Source organism: Ornithorhynchus anatinus, chromosome 14, assembly GCF_004115215.2.
Source record: "Ornithorhynchus anatinus isolate Pmale09 chromosome 14, mOrnAna1.pri.v4, whole genome shotgun sequence".
In the NCBI taxonomy this organism is placed as follows: Eukaryota; Metazoa; Chordata; class Mammalia; order Monotremata; family Ornithorhynchidae; genus Ornithorhynchus; species Ornithorhynchus anatinus.
This window is the reverse complement of record NC_041741.1, coordinates 39,788,912-39,809,430: the sequence shown is the minus strand read 5'-3', so window position 1 is coordinate 39,809,430 and position 20,519 is coordinate 39,788,912. Positions and strand designations below refer to the sequence as shown.

The 20,519-nt window shown below is 38.5% G+C and overlaps 1 protein-coding gene across 1 annotated transcript in view; it reads right to left on the bottom strand.

Annotated features, from left to right (window-relative positions):
- TXNRD1 (thioredoxin reductase 1) overlaps positions 1-20,519 on the bottom strand; it is a 50,476-nt gene that overhangs the window by 14,285 nt on the left and 15,672 nt on the right. The window contains exons 3-10 of the mRNA XM_007670028.2: positions 15,241-15,365; positions 13,024-13,093; positions 9,574-9,693; positions 5,786-5,928; positions 5,564-5,679; positions 4,808-5,033; positions 910-1,002; positions 80-156 (exon numbers count right to left, since the gene is read on the bottom strand). Of these exons, the coding sequence (XP_007668218.2) occupies positions 80-156; positions 910-1,002; positions 4,808-5,033; positions 5,564-5,679; positions 5,786-5,928; positions 9,574-9,646 (728 nt within the window). The 5' untranslated portion in view covers positions 9,647-9,693; positions 13,024-13,093; positions 15,241-15,365. The remainder of the gene's footprint in view (positions 1-79; positions 157-909; positions 1,003-4,807; positions 5,034-5,563; positions 5,680-5,785; positions 5,929-9,573; positions 9,694-13,023; positions 13,094-15,240; positions 15,366-20,519) is intronic.

Genomic DNA, 20,519 nt, shown 5'->3' with positions numbered 1-20,519 from the left:
CATTTTTAAAATCTAATTGAGGACCTTTGACATGGGTCAATCCTACTGAAATAGTAAAAATAAAGATGACTTTTCTTACTTTTCATTGATCTTCACTCCAACATTTTCTAAGCCAATTTTTCTTGTGCATGAATCTCTTCCTACTGCTAGCAACACCTGAAAAATAATAACTGCATTAATGATTTTCTGGAATAGTTTTTAGAGGGACTAAACCTTGATTGTCACTTCTCTCCTGCACTGTTACAAGTGCCTTTGAACAAGAAAATGCAGTGTGTAAGTGAAAAACTGAAAAGGTACCTTGGTCTTTATTTTACTTTCTTTTCAAAAATTAATCACTAAAATGCTTCACTGGCATTGGGTTTTTCTGGAATAAATGGGAAGTCCTGCTTGAATCTTATATTTGGCACTTTTTTTTACAACCTCTGATCATATCAGTATATACAACATATTTTTTTTTTCCAAAGACCTGGGAAATACCACCCCGGTACTATTTGTGACATGAGCTGAACAACAAGAATAAGATACAAAGGGAAATGCATTACCTGAATTATATTTTCTGAGCATAATTCTGTGCTATCTCTTTTTTTAAAGAATCACAAATTATAAATGAAAAATTGATGATAAATTTGGGGAAAAAAACAACAAAAAAAGATTTTCCCCCTCTGGAAAACATTACCTTAAAACCTCAACCATACTAAATTTACAAAAAAAAAAAAAAAAAAGATATTCTCTGAAAGCTAGATCTAGGCAGAAAATGTGATGTGATTATTTATGAGATATTTGAACATGGACTGTCAAATAGTAATATGTAATGTGTGCAGCTATTCTGGGCACCACCCAGCATAACAGTGCATAATTAAGCAACATGACTTGTCTTGGAGTGAAGAAATCAACATAAATTACACTTACAGTGTTGTACTCTCCTTCGATTGTTTCTTGGCCATCTGTGGACTGAGCCACCACTTTGAGTTTGCCTGGCATTCCTTCTTCAATCTGCTCAATCTAGAATGTTGGAAAGCAGAACTAATTTCAGATGAGGACAGGGAGTAGAATTCATGCCCAGCATTGTCACCACTTTCTTAAAAAAACACAAAACTTTAGGATTCCCTAAGTATAGAATAAAAATCAAATTAATAACTTTGACACCTCCTTTCCATCACTTTGACCCTTTCCTCAAGTGCATGCTTGCTCTTATTTGGCTTTTATTCCCTACCTTAAAGTGTGCCAAGTATAAACTGTCCACCCCTATTGTTTGTAGGGCTTTTCATCCCTGTATTGACATTAATGAAAAATGAGTTGAAGTGGAGAGGGGGTGTTAGAAGTGTTTTGAGGAGGGGAGTACAATGGGTGAAGACCAAAAGAAAATTATTGTAAAAATTGGAAATTAACTGAGTTTCCCTAAACTAAAGATCTAACATCCCAGAATTCCTCTCCACTATGTAACTACATTGTCAGTACTTCAATTCCACTAGCTTGACTTTAAACCAGAGGAGGCTTCTTGTGGATTTCAAATGCTTCCAAGTAACCATACTGAGAAGGGCTGCAAGTGACCCTAGAAAAAGCCTAGTCTAGGAAAAGGAGGGTCAGGAAAGGCACTTAATGACAGACAGGGTCGCCACAACCATGGTCTGTCTGAGCTGACAGTCTGGAAGAAGCACATGCTGATGGAAGCCCTCTCCATGAGTATCAGCCCTACTACTACTACTACTAATTATGGTATTCATTAAGTGCTTACTATGTGTCAGGCATTATACTAAGCACTGGAGTAGATACAAGAAAATTGGGTTGGACAAAGTTCCTGCCCCACATGGGGCTCAGAGTCTTAATCCCCCTTATAGACATGAGATAACTGAGGCACAGATAAATTTAGTGACTTGCCCAGTATCACACAGCAGATAAGTGGCTAAATGCTAAAATCCTATCTCCTCAAAGAGGCCTTCCCTGACATATTTCCCCACCCTATCTGTCCTTCACTCTGCATCATGTATGTTCTTGGAATCTGTGCCCCTTAAGCACTTTGATACTAACTTCCAGCCCCACAACACTTATGTACATATATATATCTCCTTATATCTGCCAATTTCCCTTATCTGTAATTTAATATCTGTCTCTTCTTCTAGACTGCAAGCACTCTTTATTGTATTATACAGTGTGCTGCATTTAGTTAAGCACTGAAGAAATACCTTGTAGAAAGAGCAGAGGCCTGGGAGTCAGAGGACCTGGGCTCTAATCCCAGCTCTGCCAGTTGTTTCAGGTATGACCTTGGGCAAATCACTTAACTTCTCTGTGCCTCAGTTACCTCATCTGTAAAACAAGGATTAAATCCTCCTCCCTCCAATTTAGACTATGAACCCCAAATGGGACAGGAGTGTGTTCAACCTGACAAACTTGTATCTACCTCAGTGCTTCGATTAGTGCTTGAACATAGTAAGCACTTAAATACCATATAAAAACAACTGATCGATTGGAACACGCTGAGGTTCCCAGAGAATGTGATGCTCTATGAGTAAGACCACATCAGCACACACCACTGAAGCCACTGAATGCCTAGCACTTAATGTCCAGAAAGGACTACATGTGTTTATTCCATCTTGCAGATGTCTTAATTTAAATGCAATTTCCACTGACTTCACTATGAGGATTTAACTGCTTCTGTAAAACACGAATTAAGTAAGGATTGAAAGGGCTCTGAAATTTCTATTCAAGCATTTCAACATAATCATTCCTTTGTTTAGGATGAGTGGTTTCATTTGGTGATTTGTTTCCCCCCAACCCACCCCCTCTAAACATATACATATAGACCTCAGGGAGAATTCTGGGGGAAGGTTGGAATCATCTTCAGGGGCAGGAATATAGGGCCCACATCAGGGAGCCTTTGCTCATATGGAGAGTTTACCTCAATCACCTTTCATTCATTCAATCATATTTATTGAGTGCTTGCTGTGTGCAAAGCTCTGTACTAAGCTTTCGGACAATGCAGTCTCTGTGGCCAGCAAAGGACCCTGCTTAACACAGCCCAGAGGCAATTTGACCCCTTATCCCCACCTTCTCTTCAGCTGACCCCAGCACCACAAAATACAATGGAAAATCTGCATAGCCTTGGAATACATTCTTCATCAGCTATTTAGATTTCTTTTCAATTTAACAATATTGAAATATGCAAAAATCCCCTCATCTTTGAGCATCCCAAAGGTTTTGTTCAAAAGCCTTTGTTCAAAATAGGTACCCAAATGCAGCAACTCTTTTTACAGTTACTGTCCACAGTTCAAACCTACCTTTCTTGTTCAAACACTTTTTTATCTTGCCAAACACCCTGGAGCTAGCTTAGTATTAGATTTCTCAAACATTTCCTTTTAATAATAATAATAATAATAATGTTGGTATTTGTTAAGCGCTTACTACGTGCAGAGCACTGTTCTAAGCGCTGGGGTAGACACAGGGGAATGAGGTTGTCCCACGTGGGGCTCACAGTCTTAATCCCCATTTTACAGATGAGGTAACTGAGGCACAGAGAAGTTGTGACTTGCCCACAATCACACAGCTGACAAGTGGCAGAGCCAGGATTTGAACTCATGATCTCTGACTCCCAAGCCCGTGCTCTTTCCACTGAGCCGCTTCTGGATGCACTCTCGAATCTAGTGAGAAAATTCAGCAACGATTGATAAGATTGAGGCAATCCTTTAACCTGACAAGGATACTCTTGTACTGGTGTTTCATCACTAGAATGACTGTTTCAGTATCCTTTTATAAACCAACTCTCAAGGGCCCGATCAGAAAAATAAAAAGTATGTACTATCTCACACAAACATATTTCTTTTAAACATTTCTATGAAACCAAGAAAGGTTCACTGTTTTCTTCAAAAAACCTTTCCCAAGACACAGTCTCCTGTATATTTTTTAGGATAATGCAAATTTACTTCTATATGTGGTGAATTATTTCCTGCTCTGAATCTTTAGATGCGAAAACACTGATAGTCTACAGTAGTTCCCCATTTTTTTTTTTATTTTGGGGGGGGTATTCATTCATTCAATCGTATTTATTGAGCACTTACTGTGAGCAAAGCACCGTACTAATTGCTTGGGAGAGTATAATGATAATGATGGTATTTGTTAAACCCTTACTATGTGCCATACGCTGTTCTAAGTACTGGGGTAGATAAAAGCTAATTGTTTTAATTCCCATTTTACAGATGAGATAACTGAGGCACTGAGACGTTAAGTTAAGGTCACACAACAGAAAAGTGGCAGAGCAGAGATTAGAACCCATGACCTCAGACTCCCAAGCCTGTGCTCTATCCACTAGGCCACAGTGCTTCTTTCTGCAATATGAATTTTATTTTATCTACTGGCTTCCCTAATATAAATGCTAGCTAATTTTTTAAGATGATGAATAAACTTTCAGATCTTCAGATGATGTACTATAAGATGAGTACTAGTCTGTGCTAGGACAGAATTCTGGCAGACTGCAAGCCCCAACATATCTCCCCACAAATGGAGAAACAATGAAAAAAATGGCAGAATATTGAAACTAAGCACATGGAGGCCAGTTCTGGTATGTGGAGGAAGAAGAGAAGCACAGCATGGAAAATATTTGGAGGTTAGGAAATTATCAAGGCAAGAGAAAGATAGAATGGGAAAAATATCAACTTGATAGCAAAAGGAAGTGTTTTAACGAATTAGACTGGATCTACAGCACGGTAATGTGTCCGAAAGCCTTGTATGTCTCAGAAGTTCAGGATCTTTTTCGAAACCCAATGTTGCCTCCCTCCCAAACCACGTTCAGAAATGTTTAGACCACACCGCTTACTTTAATGGGCACAAACTTCTTTATAAACTTGATACCATGTTCTTCCATGTGTTCGCCAATTTTGTTGGCCATGTCCTGGTCAAAACCCCTCAAGAGGATGGACCGTACCATAACAGTGACGTCCAAACCAATACCAGCAAGAAACCCAGCGCATTCAAGAGCAACGTATGATGCTCCAACCACGAGAGTCTTTCCTGGGCAGTAAGGTAAGGAGAAGAGGTCATCGCTGGAAAGAGTGAAAAGAAAAAGAAAAAAACATTAGATAACTTATCAAACAATGATGTTTTATGGATCCTTTGCCTCAAAACATTTTCAAGATTAAGTAAGCATTGTTGCACAGCAATACATCTTTGAGATAAAGCTGGCTAAACATTACATACTGAAGTCTATATAAAAATGGGCTTGACTCCCAGTTATGTTTGACTTGGCAAAATTTGGCCAAGTGTCTGCTATTATAAAATGGAGATATGATAGGTGCCAACTTATTCCCTCTTAAGAATTCTGAGAGGGATGAGATAAGTGTTAAAGATCCGGAGTCCCAATGAAAAAGCATCATTGAGTTCAAGGATGATAATGCATGCAGCCTCTAATTCTTTCAACTTCCATCTGAAGTGACCTCCAATAGTTAACCGAAAGTCATCCTGGAAGAAGCAAAAGCTAGTAAAATATGGGAAGGAATTCTGCTTTGGTTTCAAGAATTTGGCTAGGCAGGAGTACTCAAAATTGGGGAAAAGACAAATAAAATCCATCTCTTACCTGCTGATGCAATATTTTTTATCTCCAGGGATGCCCAAATAACGTGGTCTTTCACCAGTGGCAATGAGAAATTTCTCTGCAGTATAAAAATTCTCTTTGCCTTTTTGATTTGTTGCCTACAAGGTAACAATACAATGATTTACACCAAAATGGAGTTTTCCCTGTCAAAAAAGTACCTCTAAAACAGTGACAGAAGACAGTGTGGGCATTCTTTAAAATTACCTTAATCTTGTGCGGCCCAACAAACTCTCCATACGCATTCTCATATGTGACTTTGTTCTCTCTCAGAGCCACACGGTAGCCCCAGTTCAGGGAGCCAATATAATTCTGAACTGCTTCTGTCATGCTCTCCCAATTATGTTTAACTGTTGAGAAAATGGAGAACATTCAAATTTTAATATATTTTACAAAACAATTTTCCCAGGCCATCTTTCTCTGGCCTGTAAAAATCAGAAAATTTTGGTTAAAAGAAAGAAGAATTAGGCATCCTGGTACCCCCTGCTGGCCAAAAGTGAACTTCCTCACCTCCTCAGCCTGAGCCTCCCCCCACCCTTCAAAAAAGGAATATTTTTTCAGAACATTGTTCCAAATCCAATTCTGAGCTGTGACCGCTTATTTATCCCGACCTTATTTTCTACCTAAGGTGCCTAGCCTGCAAGAGGCGGCTTTCCAATGCTCAAAAAGAAATAAAAAGTTCAGTTTTTTGATCTCTTTTATTTCCCAAGTGCAGAATAAAGCCTTTCATAACAGAACTTGGTTTGTGAAGGTAGCACTGGGAATACCTTGACTGCTTTTTCCCCTTAGGTTGTTTCCTCAAGATTTCATGCTAAAAACATATTCTGTCATCTAAATAAAAGAATGCTCGCAAGACACTAAACTGTCTAAAATGTTTTCACAAGTGTTCTGCCCTTGAATTTTCTAAACGAAAAAATGTAGTTTGCTATTCTAAATCAATCTCTAACCAGCAGAGGTCTCTCTTCCAAATTCATTAGTACCCTAGCTCTGCCCCATTAGGAAACAGTTTACTAATCTGCAAAATTAAACAGCCGAAAGTAACTTTTTCAGCATACACAAACAGGACTCACTATATTGGTAATGAGATTAAATGGCTTTTCCTTGCCTTTATATATGTAAAGGATCCCACAGTTTAGAGTCTGCCAAAAATGCTTAATTCCTATTTCATAATTTTTTTAAAAAAAAAGTATTTGTTGAGTGTTTACTATGTGCCAGGCACCATTCCAAGAGCCAAGGTAGATGCAAAGTGCTCAGGTTGGACAAAGTCCAAGTCCCACAGGAGGTCACACTCTTAATCCCCATTTTACAGATGAGGTATCTGAGGATTTAAACTACCCAAGGTAACACAGCAGGCGGAGCTGGGATTAAATCAGAGGTCCTTCTGACTCTGAGGCCCATGCTCCATTCACTAGACCATGCTGCTTCTCTAATTTTAAAATCAGATCAAAATTTATTCTGATCAAAATTGTGACATTCTGTGCCCCTAAAGTCAAATGATTAGACCTGGTAATATATATGGATGTTTCAACTATGCAGTAGGCATACCCAAATGTAGGTTTTCAATTAAGGTTTATGTAGCTATGAGGCTGGATTATTTAAAGGGGTCAAATAAAAATAACACAATAATGACCCAGTGACATAATACACCCAATTTAGGAGGCCAGAACAATTTTAGCTTCAACTGGGATATTTTCTCTGCACCATGCAATTCAAAATTCTCAAAAATATAGAATATAGAATAAGAGCTCTCCCTTTTTTTTTACAGTAACAATTCAGAAATGATTGGCTCAGACAATAAGAATTACCTAGATCAGATTTAATACATTTATTGGCAGAGGAACAATTTAATCTGAATCAAAGCAGCTGGATTACAGATAGTTTAGGAAATTTTGGGATTTTTTTCCAAACTCTCAATGTGAAAACTGATTTACTTTCAAATTGCTTTGGAGAGGGTAAGAAAGACCTGACCACCAGAATGCAGCTTCAAATCATTCAAAGTATATACTTTGAATTACTTTATCTCTCACTACACACTGGCTCAGTGGAAAGAGCACGGGCTTGGGAGTCAGAGGTCATGAGTTCAAATCCCAGCTCTGCCACTTGTCAGCTATGTGACTGTGGGCAAGTCACTTCACTTCTCTGTGTCTCAGTTCCCTCATCTGTAAAATGGGGATGAAGACTCTGAGCCCCACATGGGACAACCTGATTCCCCTCTGTCTACCCCAGCGCTTAGAACAGTGCTCTGCACATAGTAAGTGCTTAACAAATACCAGCATTATTATTATTATTACACCAGAAGAAATTTGCAGGACTTTCTTTTTCCTGACATACAAATGCCTGAGACTGATTTACTTTTAATTTTACAACTGCTTTAGGACTTTTTTTGAGGGTCTAAAGTAAGTTTTAGGAAAGAGGCCATTGCAGCTTTATAAACCAGAAGATTTTTGTGCTTTACTGCAACATTTTTCAATAATACTACTGGTAATAATAATGGTATTTTAAAAGAGCTTACTATGGGCTAAGCACTGGAATAGACACAAGATAATTAGATTGGACACATTCTCTGTTCCACATGGGAGTCACAAAAAGACAATATATAATCACTGTTCATTTTCATTTCAATAGTCTCCAATTTGCTATTTTCTAGTTGTTACTGAATTTATAACATCCAACTTAGTATATTTTGATGGCTGAGTTACTATTCCAATGTTTATTACTCTGCCCAAAGTAAAAATATGCCAAACCTTTCTAGATCCAAATCAATTTTAAAGGCCATTTAAATATTTCATAAAAGTCGCCTGTTGAGTTTTTACATTAAAATGGGCAGGAACCAAATTCAAGCAGACTACTTTATGACTGAATCCACAAATGGCTTATAGATCTGTTATTTCTTCACGGCATGCTACTGCTTACCAAGATTTTAGAGTCAGTGACATCTAGTAAAGGCACCTGCAGTATGTGAACCTGGGGAGTTCTTTTAGTGAGTCAAAATTTGCTTCCATCTTCTTTTCTCCAGTCTTTAAATGAGTAGGAATTCATTCATTCAATCCTATTCATTGAGAGCTTACTGTGTGCAGAGCATTGTACTAAGCTCTTGGAAGAGGACAATATAACAATAAAACAGACATTTTCTCCCCTAGAGCTCACAGTCTAGAGGTGGAGACAGACATTAATATGGGAAGACCCAAGGGCTGAAACCTGGGGCTACTGTTTGGCTTTCCAGCAGTTTTTGACCATTCCTAAGTTGAAGGTCCAACCAGTCTTTTTCTGGGAGCTTTAAACAACAGGAAAAACCACCATGTTTTTCTCAAAACAGGCTTTTTTGAAACACATTCTCTCTGTCTCACATGACAAAGCTGTCTGGAGGAAGATGGGGGCAGCAGACCCAATCACAGCGTGATTCTGTCTCCAGGACCCACTTTCTGAGGGTCCCTAACTATACAGTCCTCAGCGTGAACTCACAGAAGATGCACCCAAATGCTTTGGGGCTCGATGATTCTGTTCCCCTATATGACACCGGGCCCCAGCAGGCCCTTTGGGAGAACTGGGCTGCACTGGTGACACAGCTTTATTTTAAGAGGGAACAAACATAATAAAAATGCATTTCTATACAACATTCCATAAACTATGGATAATTCAAAGTAATATCTGAAAATGTTTTTACGTGGAAGCATCTTCTGCTTTCAGTGATGAAAAAAAAACCTCTCCAAGTAGAATAATTTCTTTGGCCTCATCACTATTAATTGGTAGCAACTTGAAATAAAAAATACTTAAACTGCAGGGCTTTTATCTATAAAAGCACAAGCTATAAAAATAGCTTTCATTTTATTCACCAGAGTATTAAAAATGAATAGTGCAGCACAAGATCAACAACCTAAGCCTGGTCCAAAAAAAAACAAAAAGCACACCACAGGCAATATTGGCTTTCATTAACCTATAATCAGTGGCATGTACTGAATGTCTACTAATTGTAAAGCACTATACCAAGAGCTTACCTGTCTCTTCAACTTGCCATCCATACTTGCGAGAATCTTGTAGGGCTTGGCCCAGTAAAGCAGCCTGGTGCATCAGTTTCTTCGGTATGCAACCCACATTCACACATGTCCCTCCAAGTCCTGGAACAAAACAAATCCACACCCCACTTTATTCTGCTCAAAGTGCAAGCAGAGTTGAACAACCACAATATATTATCTCACATCTTTCTTCTGATCTAGACAGCCTAATAACCATAATATTTTTATAAAACTCTTCTACATAAAATGCATTAGCCTAATAATAATTTTAAAAAACAAGTAATTTTGTAACCTTTCTCCTGACCAAAGTGAACAAAGTCCCTTATTTACCTATACTCTTTCAATGATCCCTTGCAACAGTTCTCCACCATCATCTTTTGTAATATTTTACATGGGGCAACATGTTGAGGGGAAAATAATTTGCCCAAGATTCACAATTAGCCAAATGGCAAAACCAGATCTTTAGTCACAGGACAGTGATTACCCCTTTAAAGAACAATTCTATCTCTATAATCCAACACTTAAAAGAAAAAAAGTAGTCATTATAGTATGTATTAAGTGTGAACAAAGGACTATGTTCTGGGGAAGACTACATGTAATTAGGCAGGGTTTTATATAATCCTTTTATTTTATAGTTCTTCATGATTTTGCAAGGTAGGAATAGCTGTCAAAGTTACCACAAGTCTTGGTTAAACAGTACTGCCACTTCTCAAATTAACAGATGTCAACTCCTTAATCCCAGAAAAAAGTGTTCTATAAAATCCAGCTGGAGCTTCTAGACACACTAGGTAGTGTGTCATATAGTGATGCTGGCTATGTCTTTGAAGCTTCAGAGTGTGAAAACAGAGTGGCCAGATTAAAGTTATATTTCCCATCTCTGCCTTGCCCTGCCAAAAGTCAAACAGGTTGCATTCCCCTGTCTAGTGTGAAATGTATATTATTACTGAAAGTGAATGCATGAGAGGCTATTGATCTAATGACTAAAATCTAGTTCAGAGCATCCTGCACTGAATCACAAACTACCCGGAAAGTATGTCTTGCTTTTCCTCACAGATTAAAAAAGTGAAAACATTTTACTTCTCCAGAGCTCTATTTGGATAAGTTAATAAAAAGAAATCAAAGGTCAAATATAACAACCCCTAGAAAGCCTGAAAAATTCATTCTTATATTGCACTCTCCTGAGTGCTTAGAACAATGCCTTGCACACAGTAAGTGTTCAATAAATACAATTGAATGAATAAAAATGTAATATGTCCTAGAATATGCATGAATTGAAATGAAGCACTGGTATTTATTTGTTGGTAATTTTTGGTACAAAGAATATTAATAGATCTGATTATACTGTCTGTCCTCTGTTTTTCAAACTACAGCTACTTTGGTGGAGGAAAGAAATTTAGCTAGTGTCATTAACAAAAATGCCATAAAACCCATTAACAATAATAATAATAGTATTTGTTAAGTTCTTACTATGTGTCAAGCACTCTCAAGCACTGTTCTAAGTGCTGGGGTAGATACAAGCTAATCAGGTTGGACACAGTCCCTCTTCCACATGGGGTTCACAGTCTCTATTACCATTTTACAGATGAGGTAACTGAGGCAGAGATGTTAAGTGACTTGCCCAAGGTCACAGAGCAGACAACTGGTGGAGCTGCAATTAGAACCCAAGTCCTTCGGATTCCCGGGCCCAGGTTCTATCCACTAGCCCATGCTGCTACACTTAACCCACTAAAGAATACAATTGCTGGGCTTTGAGATTCATCTGGTTTTGGACTATTCCCATTCACCCAGGCTCCAAGAATTCTTACTCAAGGGTAGAAAAGTGGCAGGGAGAATGGCTCAGGAAAATAAAACCAGCACTCCAGGTGCAGATAAAGATGGACTGCTTTCCTTCATCAAGTTTAACTAAAGTGTGTTATTTAATAAGTTCTCAATGAGACCTGCTTGCCTTCAGGATGCAGGAACTGAGTTCTGTGTTTCCAGGCTACTGGGATATGTACTCTGGCCTCTATATCTCTACAGCCTACCAACTGGAAGAACCTTAAAATAATCACATCCTGCATAAAGGAGTGAAGCTCACAGAAGAACTTCCAAATAAACTGGTGGAAACTGAGTGCAAAGAAATATATCTACACTTCCTTAAAAGTAAAACGGCACTGTCATCACATTTGCAAATAAACCCTTTTAACAGAGCAGTCAAATATATTTAGAAGTTCCAGTTGGTTCTCTATCAGTGTACATCCTAATTTCTGAGAATTCTAAGTTTCAATACCATGGGTTCAAAACACAAAGCATGAGCTTCAACAAAAATCAGGTTTCTTTTATTTCCATATATCCTTAAGATTCAAAATTTTAAGTCCCAGTGAACTTGGCTCCTGAATACCCCTCAAACAGAAAAACACAAAACCTACTGTAAAAATATGAGTCATTTAGTCAATATCCTCTACAATTGCCAAGTTTCAAGAATCATCTTTGAAAAAGAAACAGTTCAAGAACAACCACATAGAATAAACATACAAATGCTTCAGAGAGGCCTCTAGACAAGGGGCTGAAATCTTTTGGTTGGTTGCCAACGTGGGGAAGGAAAATACAAGATTCAGTTCTCAATTACTATTATCCTGAGCAAGTTCGTTCAGTTGCCCAAATTGCTTTGATTGAACTTGCCTAGGGGTATAGTAGGGTATTTATTAATTTTGCTGCAGATGAAAAAAAACAATCTTCTTCTGGTTAATTTATGCAATCACAGTGAATAATGCTCACCCAATTCGGGTAAGTCAGATTTAAACTAAACTCTCCAAAGTGCTTCATGAGCAAATTACACCCTCACTCCCATGGACCCATGCCTCATTTATTCAGCTCTCAAGTCTACATAGCCCCTTAATGGTTCTTCATTCAGCAACATCCTATAAATTAATCAATCATATTTACTGAGCGCTTACTATGTGCAAAACACTGCACTAGGCATTTGGGAGAGTAGAATATAACAGAGTTGGCAGATACATTCTCTGTCCTCATGAGCTTAGTCTAGAGGGAGATATAGAAATACATAGATGAGCTTTCACAGGGTGTGTGTGTCTGTATGGACTGAGGTGAGTTCCACATAATCCATTTCTAGCAGTGAGACTCTATTATGTATTTTATATCATGTAAATCATTTCTCTGGGTTAAAAGCAATTTCATTTGACCTCTCAGGACTATCCATATTGTCACCTCCCCAGGGTTATACCCAGGCCCAATAGTTCCTGATAGAGGAGACTGACCTACAATTTTTTAATGGTATTATTAAGTGCTTACTATGCTCAAGTACTATACTAAGTGCTGGGGTTAGACAAAAGATAATCAGGTCAGACAGTCCCTGTCCTCATTGAGCTCACAGTTTAAGTAGGTGTCTATCCAAAAAGTGGAATTCACACTTGAAGTTTCAATGAAACTTACCCCATCTATTTCCAAGAGGAGTTGAGTGACAAAATCCAGCCCATCACTTCTTGCCATATTTGGCTGCCTCCTGGGGGAATAAATTTAATAGGTTCACAGCCCAACATGTGCTGACAAAAGCTACATGACAGTCTATAATCACACTGGTTTTTCATTAACCAATAATGACTGACGCATGACCAGTTATTAATCCCCAGAATATTTTGCTTGTCAGGTTCATTATCATTTCCAAGTGATAAAAATTAAAAACTCCTACACACTGCAAGCAACAAGTGTAATGGGTACTGAAGTTTTAATTGTAAGTGCAAAACATTCCTAGAAAATTCATGTCAAAAATCCTTGGATCCTCACCTATTTAAACCTTCTAACAATATTAAAACTTTAAAAGATCCAGGATATTTCCTAGATACCTGGCAGCTACCTGGGAAAAAGTAAAACACCTTCCTCTCCTCCCAAAAAAAGAAATCAAGCAATCTTTACTTGGTCAGCTACTTACTAAAATTCACAAATCTTAAGGCTGAGTTCACTCTTCTATCAATTGACAGAATTAGTCAAGTCAATTGCTGCTAAATATTACAAGTCATGCACTTAAATTTTGCATTTTTAAAATTACTTGGTAGAATTTAGTTTTGAATATCAACCATATTTATTGAGCATCTATATGCAGAACACTATACTAGGTACTCGTGAAGTACAACAAAAAGGTAGAATACTTGCTGCCTTCAAGGAGCTTACTAGAAGAGACACCATGCATACATTAATATGCATTCTAGAAGAATGAGAGGGAATATATGTATTAGGCAAAAGTAAACACTTTGGTTTCCTGAAATCTAATCTTTGTGTTTTGCCCGACTTCACAGTTTTTTCAACTCAGAATTAAAATAACAATATAACAATAATAATAATAATGGTGTTTCTTGGGACTTACTAATGTGCCAACGCTGGGTGGATAAAGTATTAGCAGATCGGGCACAGTCCCTTGCCCAACGGGAAGGAATATGTTTGTATGTTACCTGCGTGTGGCAGAACACCCAGGTCCCACCCAGGCAGAATTATGCATTCATAATAAATAATTTCTGACTTACGATATACCAGTTTATTCAACCGGTGAATGGAAAATGAAATTAGTATGGCCTTTGGTTACTCTTGCACTGTTTACTTTGTGGTTAAAAAAATATTATTCTTCTAACCCAGGTCATTATGTAGCTAACCTCAAATGAGAGAACTTCCTTGTGAAACAACAATAACCCATTTCAAAATAAACAAGTAGGTGTTGTCAGTGGTGACATTTTTGGTTTGTCCTGGACTTTCCTAAAATTTGTTTTAACCTTTCTTCCTGATTACCTTCAGCAACCACCACAATTTCCCTATCAGCATTTGCCTCTGGATTTAGGATGACTTTCCTCACTTGCAAGATGTACCTCTGCTCTCAATTTGGTTACTGGGGGAATTCCAATGACGCACGCAAACCCTCTCTTCTTGGTTCCTTAGATCTCCTGGGTATTCAATTTTCTCATGTGTAAAGGAAGGATACATTATCTCACCGAAAAAGTTATTTTTCCTACAAAGTTCTTATTTGTCTCAACACCACCAATGTAATGTGATTTGATATCATCAGTTCAATTTTAAAGAGGTGCAGTCACAAAAATATGGTGGCAAAGAGAGTGGCAACACAAACTATTCTTTCAAAACCACTGGTCCAGACTTCAAATTTTCATTTTCAAGGCTCACAGATTTATTTCAGTATGATTCTTGAAGAGCGAAACCTGACCACCCCCAATCTTACCAATGCCTAAAATAGAGGGTTCTGTGGCTAATATGGATAAACCTTCCCTGATAATGAAGACAAGGTGGGGAAGGGAAAGAATCTCATGCTATGCTAGAATCTAGGCTGCAAAGAAAATTAACTCTAAGAATCTTCACAGACAAAAACTTTCAGAGCTTCTCATGAATCAAACCAAAAATTTTAGAAAAGCTCAGCCAAAATAGAGAATGGAGTTTAAACCTTTTTCCATGAAGAATAAGCAAAGTAACTTTTATTTAGTCTTCCCCAACAGCTACATTCAAATTTCCCTTCTACATATATGGAAAGACTTCCAGGTAGAACAACTTCTAAACTCTCAAAGAGCTTTTCTAAAGATCTAATTTAATTTTCAAAGCCAGAAAAGTTAGTCCCTTAGTAAATTACAATACCATAATTAAAGCTGGTATACATACCTTCGCAGCTGCCAGTCCTCCAGAACCACCACCAATGACAATGAGGTCGTAGTCAAAGGACTCAGGAATGTTGTTGGCATTATTCATTTTTCAGGACCTTTTGAAGTCTGCCTTCCTTATAACGCCTGAAGAGCAAACACAAAGAGAAAGAAAATTCACTTAAAAACCAGCACAATTCTGTAGAAATGATGCCATACCTATGCTTTAAAACAAATAATTGCACAGAAATTTTGAAATAGCTTTTTGGTTTGAAGTACCAGAAGAGAAAAAAATACATGGGACTTCTAGTTTAAAGCCAAGGTCTCAATGAAATTGAAAAACTACATCTTTTCAGAAACCCCAGTAACTCTTTATGATATAACTGACCCTTTCTATTACTCCATCTATCTGTAACTTGTCTCTCTCAACACTAAACAGTAAACTCCTTTGAAGCAGGAATTAAGTCCTTTTTATTGCCCAATCACTTAGTACAGTGTCCCTTACACAATAGGCCCTTAAATGCTTTTGTTTAATGCTATTAACCGCATTTCACTGTCACCATTCCTCACAACTCCTACAGCAGTATTTTATCAACGGGTCTAAAGATACTCAATCAGCACTCTTTTCTCCATTTTCTTCTCCCACTACACCCCAACTCGCAAACCTCATTCTCATCTCTCTCATCCTGACCTCGGGTTCATAATATCAATTGTGCCTGCAAACTCTCCTACTCATGCACAGACACACACCTCACTGTGCTGGGCCACTGCTTCTCCATCTTCAAAATCCTTCTAAATCACATCTCCTCCAGAAGCAGCCGACTTTATTTCTACTATTCATTATTTTATTCCCCCACCAACTGCCACTTCAGTACTTCCATGCCACAACTACACTTGAGTCCTCACTGCTCCACCAAAGCATTTCATCCTAGCTGTCATTTACTTTCGCATCTGCCTCCCGGCTCCAACTCCTCAGATAGTGAACTTCTTGAGGGCAGATATCAAGTCTACTAATTCTATTGAACTCTCCTATATGCTTGGTTGGGGCTCTGCATACAGTAGACACTCAATAAATACTACTGATTAAAGTGACTAAGCAACTAACTTCTCGGGCCCTAAAAGGAAGCCCAAAAACCACAAGAAAAAAAGTCAAGGAGTTATCCCAAAAGAAAAATTTTAAAAATTTTTTTCTCTCAGTTCTGTTTTGAATTTCACTAGATTTTCATTTGCTGAAAGGAGATACTTGCTTTCTCTTATCTAGGCAGAGGGAGCCCAGCCTAGAGAAAGGGTAGAAATAAACAAATGAGCGTGGAGCCAGTGCAAATTCAACTGGCTGTTGGAACATTAGGAATGTATTTTTAAATACCTACAGTTTATGCTGAGACACAAGGACTTTCAATTTCAGCACGAATCCTGTACATTTAACCTTTCTTGTGGTTTAATTATCTGGTTTTATTTTACTGAGATTATTCCATCTTAAACATACAATCATTTTGACAGATTTAATTAATAAATTACATCATAATTTGCTTATGCATGAAGTTCTTTGTCTCAGAATAAGGATGAATGAAATCTCAAAAATTTGCACTAAAATATTAGTCTTGGAGTGAATTGAAAATCAAGTATCTTCTCTGCTCTCTTTTACATTAATTGCATTTTAGGCAACTGGAAAGCTACTTGAGAGGGTCTATCAAATTTTGTACTCAGTCGTCCATAAAAATAGCTTAAAAAATCAGTTCCAGTAATAGGGCAACATAAAAATGACACCTCCTATTATACTCTTTCCTGCTTATGACTTCCAATTAATGTTCACGTCTCTATGATTAAATCAAGAAAACTTCAGGAAAATACAAATACCCTCTTTAAAAAAGAGTTCAGTCTTGAAATTAAAACGAAAATAAGACAGGCCCTTAAGACTTACCTGCTCAGGCTGAATTGGATTCTCCTGCCTGTCACCAGAAGCAGAGGGAGGGTGGCAGGGCGGAGGGGCAGGGACAGTGGGCAGGAGCTAGGAGGGTCAGTGGCCTGGGACTCTGGGGCCGTGGGAGGGAGCAGGGGGCGGCAGTTTGGAGCCGGATAGAGAGCTGAGGGCCTGAGTCTCCTTGGCTGCCTCCCTGAGGGCAGGGGTGATGGTGCCGGGATCAGTCGAGAGGGCCAGGAAGACCACCAATGCTCTCCCTGGGCAAAGGGGTGCCTCACTATTGGCCTGGCAGGTGCACTGTTAAAGGTCGGGACACCCAGCCAACAAAAGCCTGGACATTCGAAGGGCATTGTGGCTGATACTTCACCTTCACTCAAGACACTGTGGAATGAAAAGAGAATAATAATAATGATAATAATGGTATTTATTAAGCGCTGTGTGCCAAGCACTGCTCTATGCTCTGGGTAATGAGGTATACATTACAATATAAGGTAATGAGATTGGACACAGTCCCTGTCCCACATGGGGCTCACAGCCTTAGCCCCCAATTTCCAGATGAGGAGTGAAGTGACTTAGCCAAGGTCACACCAGATAAGTGGCAGACCCAGGATTAGAGCTCATGACCTTCTGACTCCAAGGTCTGTGCTCTATCCATTGCGCCACGCTGCTTAACTCAAAAAGGCCAGTCATAAGATCCTGGTGGATTTGAACTATGAGCACCAGGAAATCCCCACTCCCAAAGTACTCACTGGTCTCAAGACATATCATCGATGACATTTTCAATTTGAGTTTTCCATTAACATGGTTTTGGATTTAGCAGTCCAGATGTTCCTTTGCTGCAGAACAGGAAAACAGTTTACCTTTGGACTTTGGGTTGTTGGAAATCATTAACTTTATTTCCCCCAGACCTAGCTGTTAACAGGGATTAGGGGGTTAAAAATTTGAACAATCTTATTAGCCATTTCTACATAACATACAACAAGATTCTAATCAGTAAGCAGAAGCAGAAATTTAGCTTGGTTAAATGACCTAAGACGATCATAAAACAGTTAAGAAAAATGCAAAGTCATGATGATTGGACTGATACTTATGGACCATGAGTAGGGTTACAGTGTTCCATTTAATCATTCATATTTATTGAGCCCTTACTGCATGCAAAGCACTGTACTATATACTTGGGAGAGTAAACAGAATTGGTAGACACACTCTCTGCCCACAAGGAGTTTAGTCTACAGGAGGTCGTAGACACTGAAATAAATTATGGACATGTATATAAATGTTGCAGGGAGGAGGATGGGGTTATTATCAAGTGCTTAAAGGGTACATATCCAAGTGCTTAGACAGAGCAGAAGGAAGAGAGATTAAGTTTTAAAAGAGAGGGGAAAGGTTAGCCTTAATTTTGAAACCATTTCATAATGTTGGTATTTGTTAAGCGCTTACTATGTGCAGAGCACTGTTCTAAGCGCTGGAAGCACTGTTCTAATTTCTTAGCTCTTTGAGGTTCTTCTACATTCGAGATTAATATAGTAGTCATAAATGACAGTTCTTTGCATCAAACCCTTAGTACAGTGCTCTGCACACAGTAAACACTTACTAAATACCATTACTACCACCATATGAACAAACCCCTCTCCAAAATTCAACCCAGACTTGGGCCCTAAAAATAACTATGGGTTCTAAACATCAAGGTTAAACAATAGTCAAGTTCAAGGAATTTGTCCCTTGAATGAAAAAGCATCTATTTCTTTCACGTTTAAAAAGTTAAGAAATATAGAGTCAGTAAATCTCCACAGTTTACCCACACAGATATGTATCCAATCCTGAATACATATGCAGAAACAACCTAGTCACAACTGTTTGATATTCACACTATAACTTAGGTCATTTCCTGGAAAGAAGTCACAGACAAGTTCTCTTGTCATACCGCAAATTCATTCCTCACCTACAGAAAGGTGATACCATATCTTCTCACAAGGGATGGTATGAAGAAATAAGTAGGTGCCCACATCCTGAGAGACTCCCATGTGACAGAAGTATAGAATTGTGCAAAGCATCATCAACATCATCATGTTCTCAGCAGACATACTTCAATCATTTCCTGGATACAGGAAATAGACGCCGAGACTAGTCTTTCCTCTAAGTTCAGTCATACTCTTCATGAACAGTCATTCCTCATCCTGGGTTTGAAAAGCCAGTGAACAAAGGGACTTGATGGAGACCTGAAATTCCCCAAATAAAATCAAGACCGAAACTTAGATTAAGTGGAAACAGCAAAATCAACCTACAGGGTCTCAAGTCCTATTGTAGCAACAAATAACATAAAAATGTAAAGGGAAGAGGTAAGGAAAATTAATCAAGGAATTGTGATACAATAAATATAATCAATCAGCAGCATCTATTAAGCTCTTACTGTGTGCAAAAGCCCTGGGCTCAGTATTTGGGAGAGATGGTAGACAAGATCCCTGCCCACAAAGTCTAGAGGAGCAACCGACATTAAGATACAAAATATAGATAGGGGAAATACAAGGATAATGCACAATAAGTGCCTGCAGCGCTGGGGAGAATATCTTACGTTCTCAGCCTCTTCCACCCACAGGAAGCAAAGATCCAAATTAAAAAGGCCCCAGCTTTCTGAAAGTCTGAATACAATCAAGCTGAAGGCTGGACCATCCTCAAGTACAGAAAAGAGCGTTATTAGTATTCTGATCACAGTTTTTTTCTTTTGATCTCCATATCAAGGTGGAGAAAGAGAAAATGATAGAAAATTAGGGAAGCAGCATGACCTAGTGGAAAGAGCACAGGCTGGGACTCTAAGGATGTGGATTCTGATCCTAGCTCCACCACTTGCCTGCCTTGTGGACTTTAGGCAAGACCTAAATTCTCTGTGGCTCAGTTATCTCATCTGTAAAATGGGGATTTAAATTCTCCCTCCCATTTAGACGGAGCCCCATGTAGGGCAAGGATTGTGTCCAACCTGATTATCTTGGATCTAACTTCTCTGTTCCTCAGTTGCCTCATCTGTAAAATGGAAATTAAGACTGTGAACCCCACAAGGGTCATGGACTAAACCTGATTAGCTTATATGTTCCCCAGGGTTTAATACAGTGCCTGGCATATAGCAAGTACTTAATAAATACCATAAAAGTCTACCCCAGTGCTTAGTAGAGTGCTAACACATGGTAAGCACTTAATAAAATCAACCAATTAATGGTATTTATTGAGTGCTTATTATGTGCAGAGCACTATACTAAGCACTTGGAAAAGTACAATACAAAATTAGTAGTCACATTCCCTGCCTGTGATACAGCTTACAAATGTCATTTTTTTTAAAAATCACCTACCCAGCACTTAGTACAGTGCCTTGAACATAGTAAGCACTT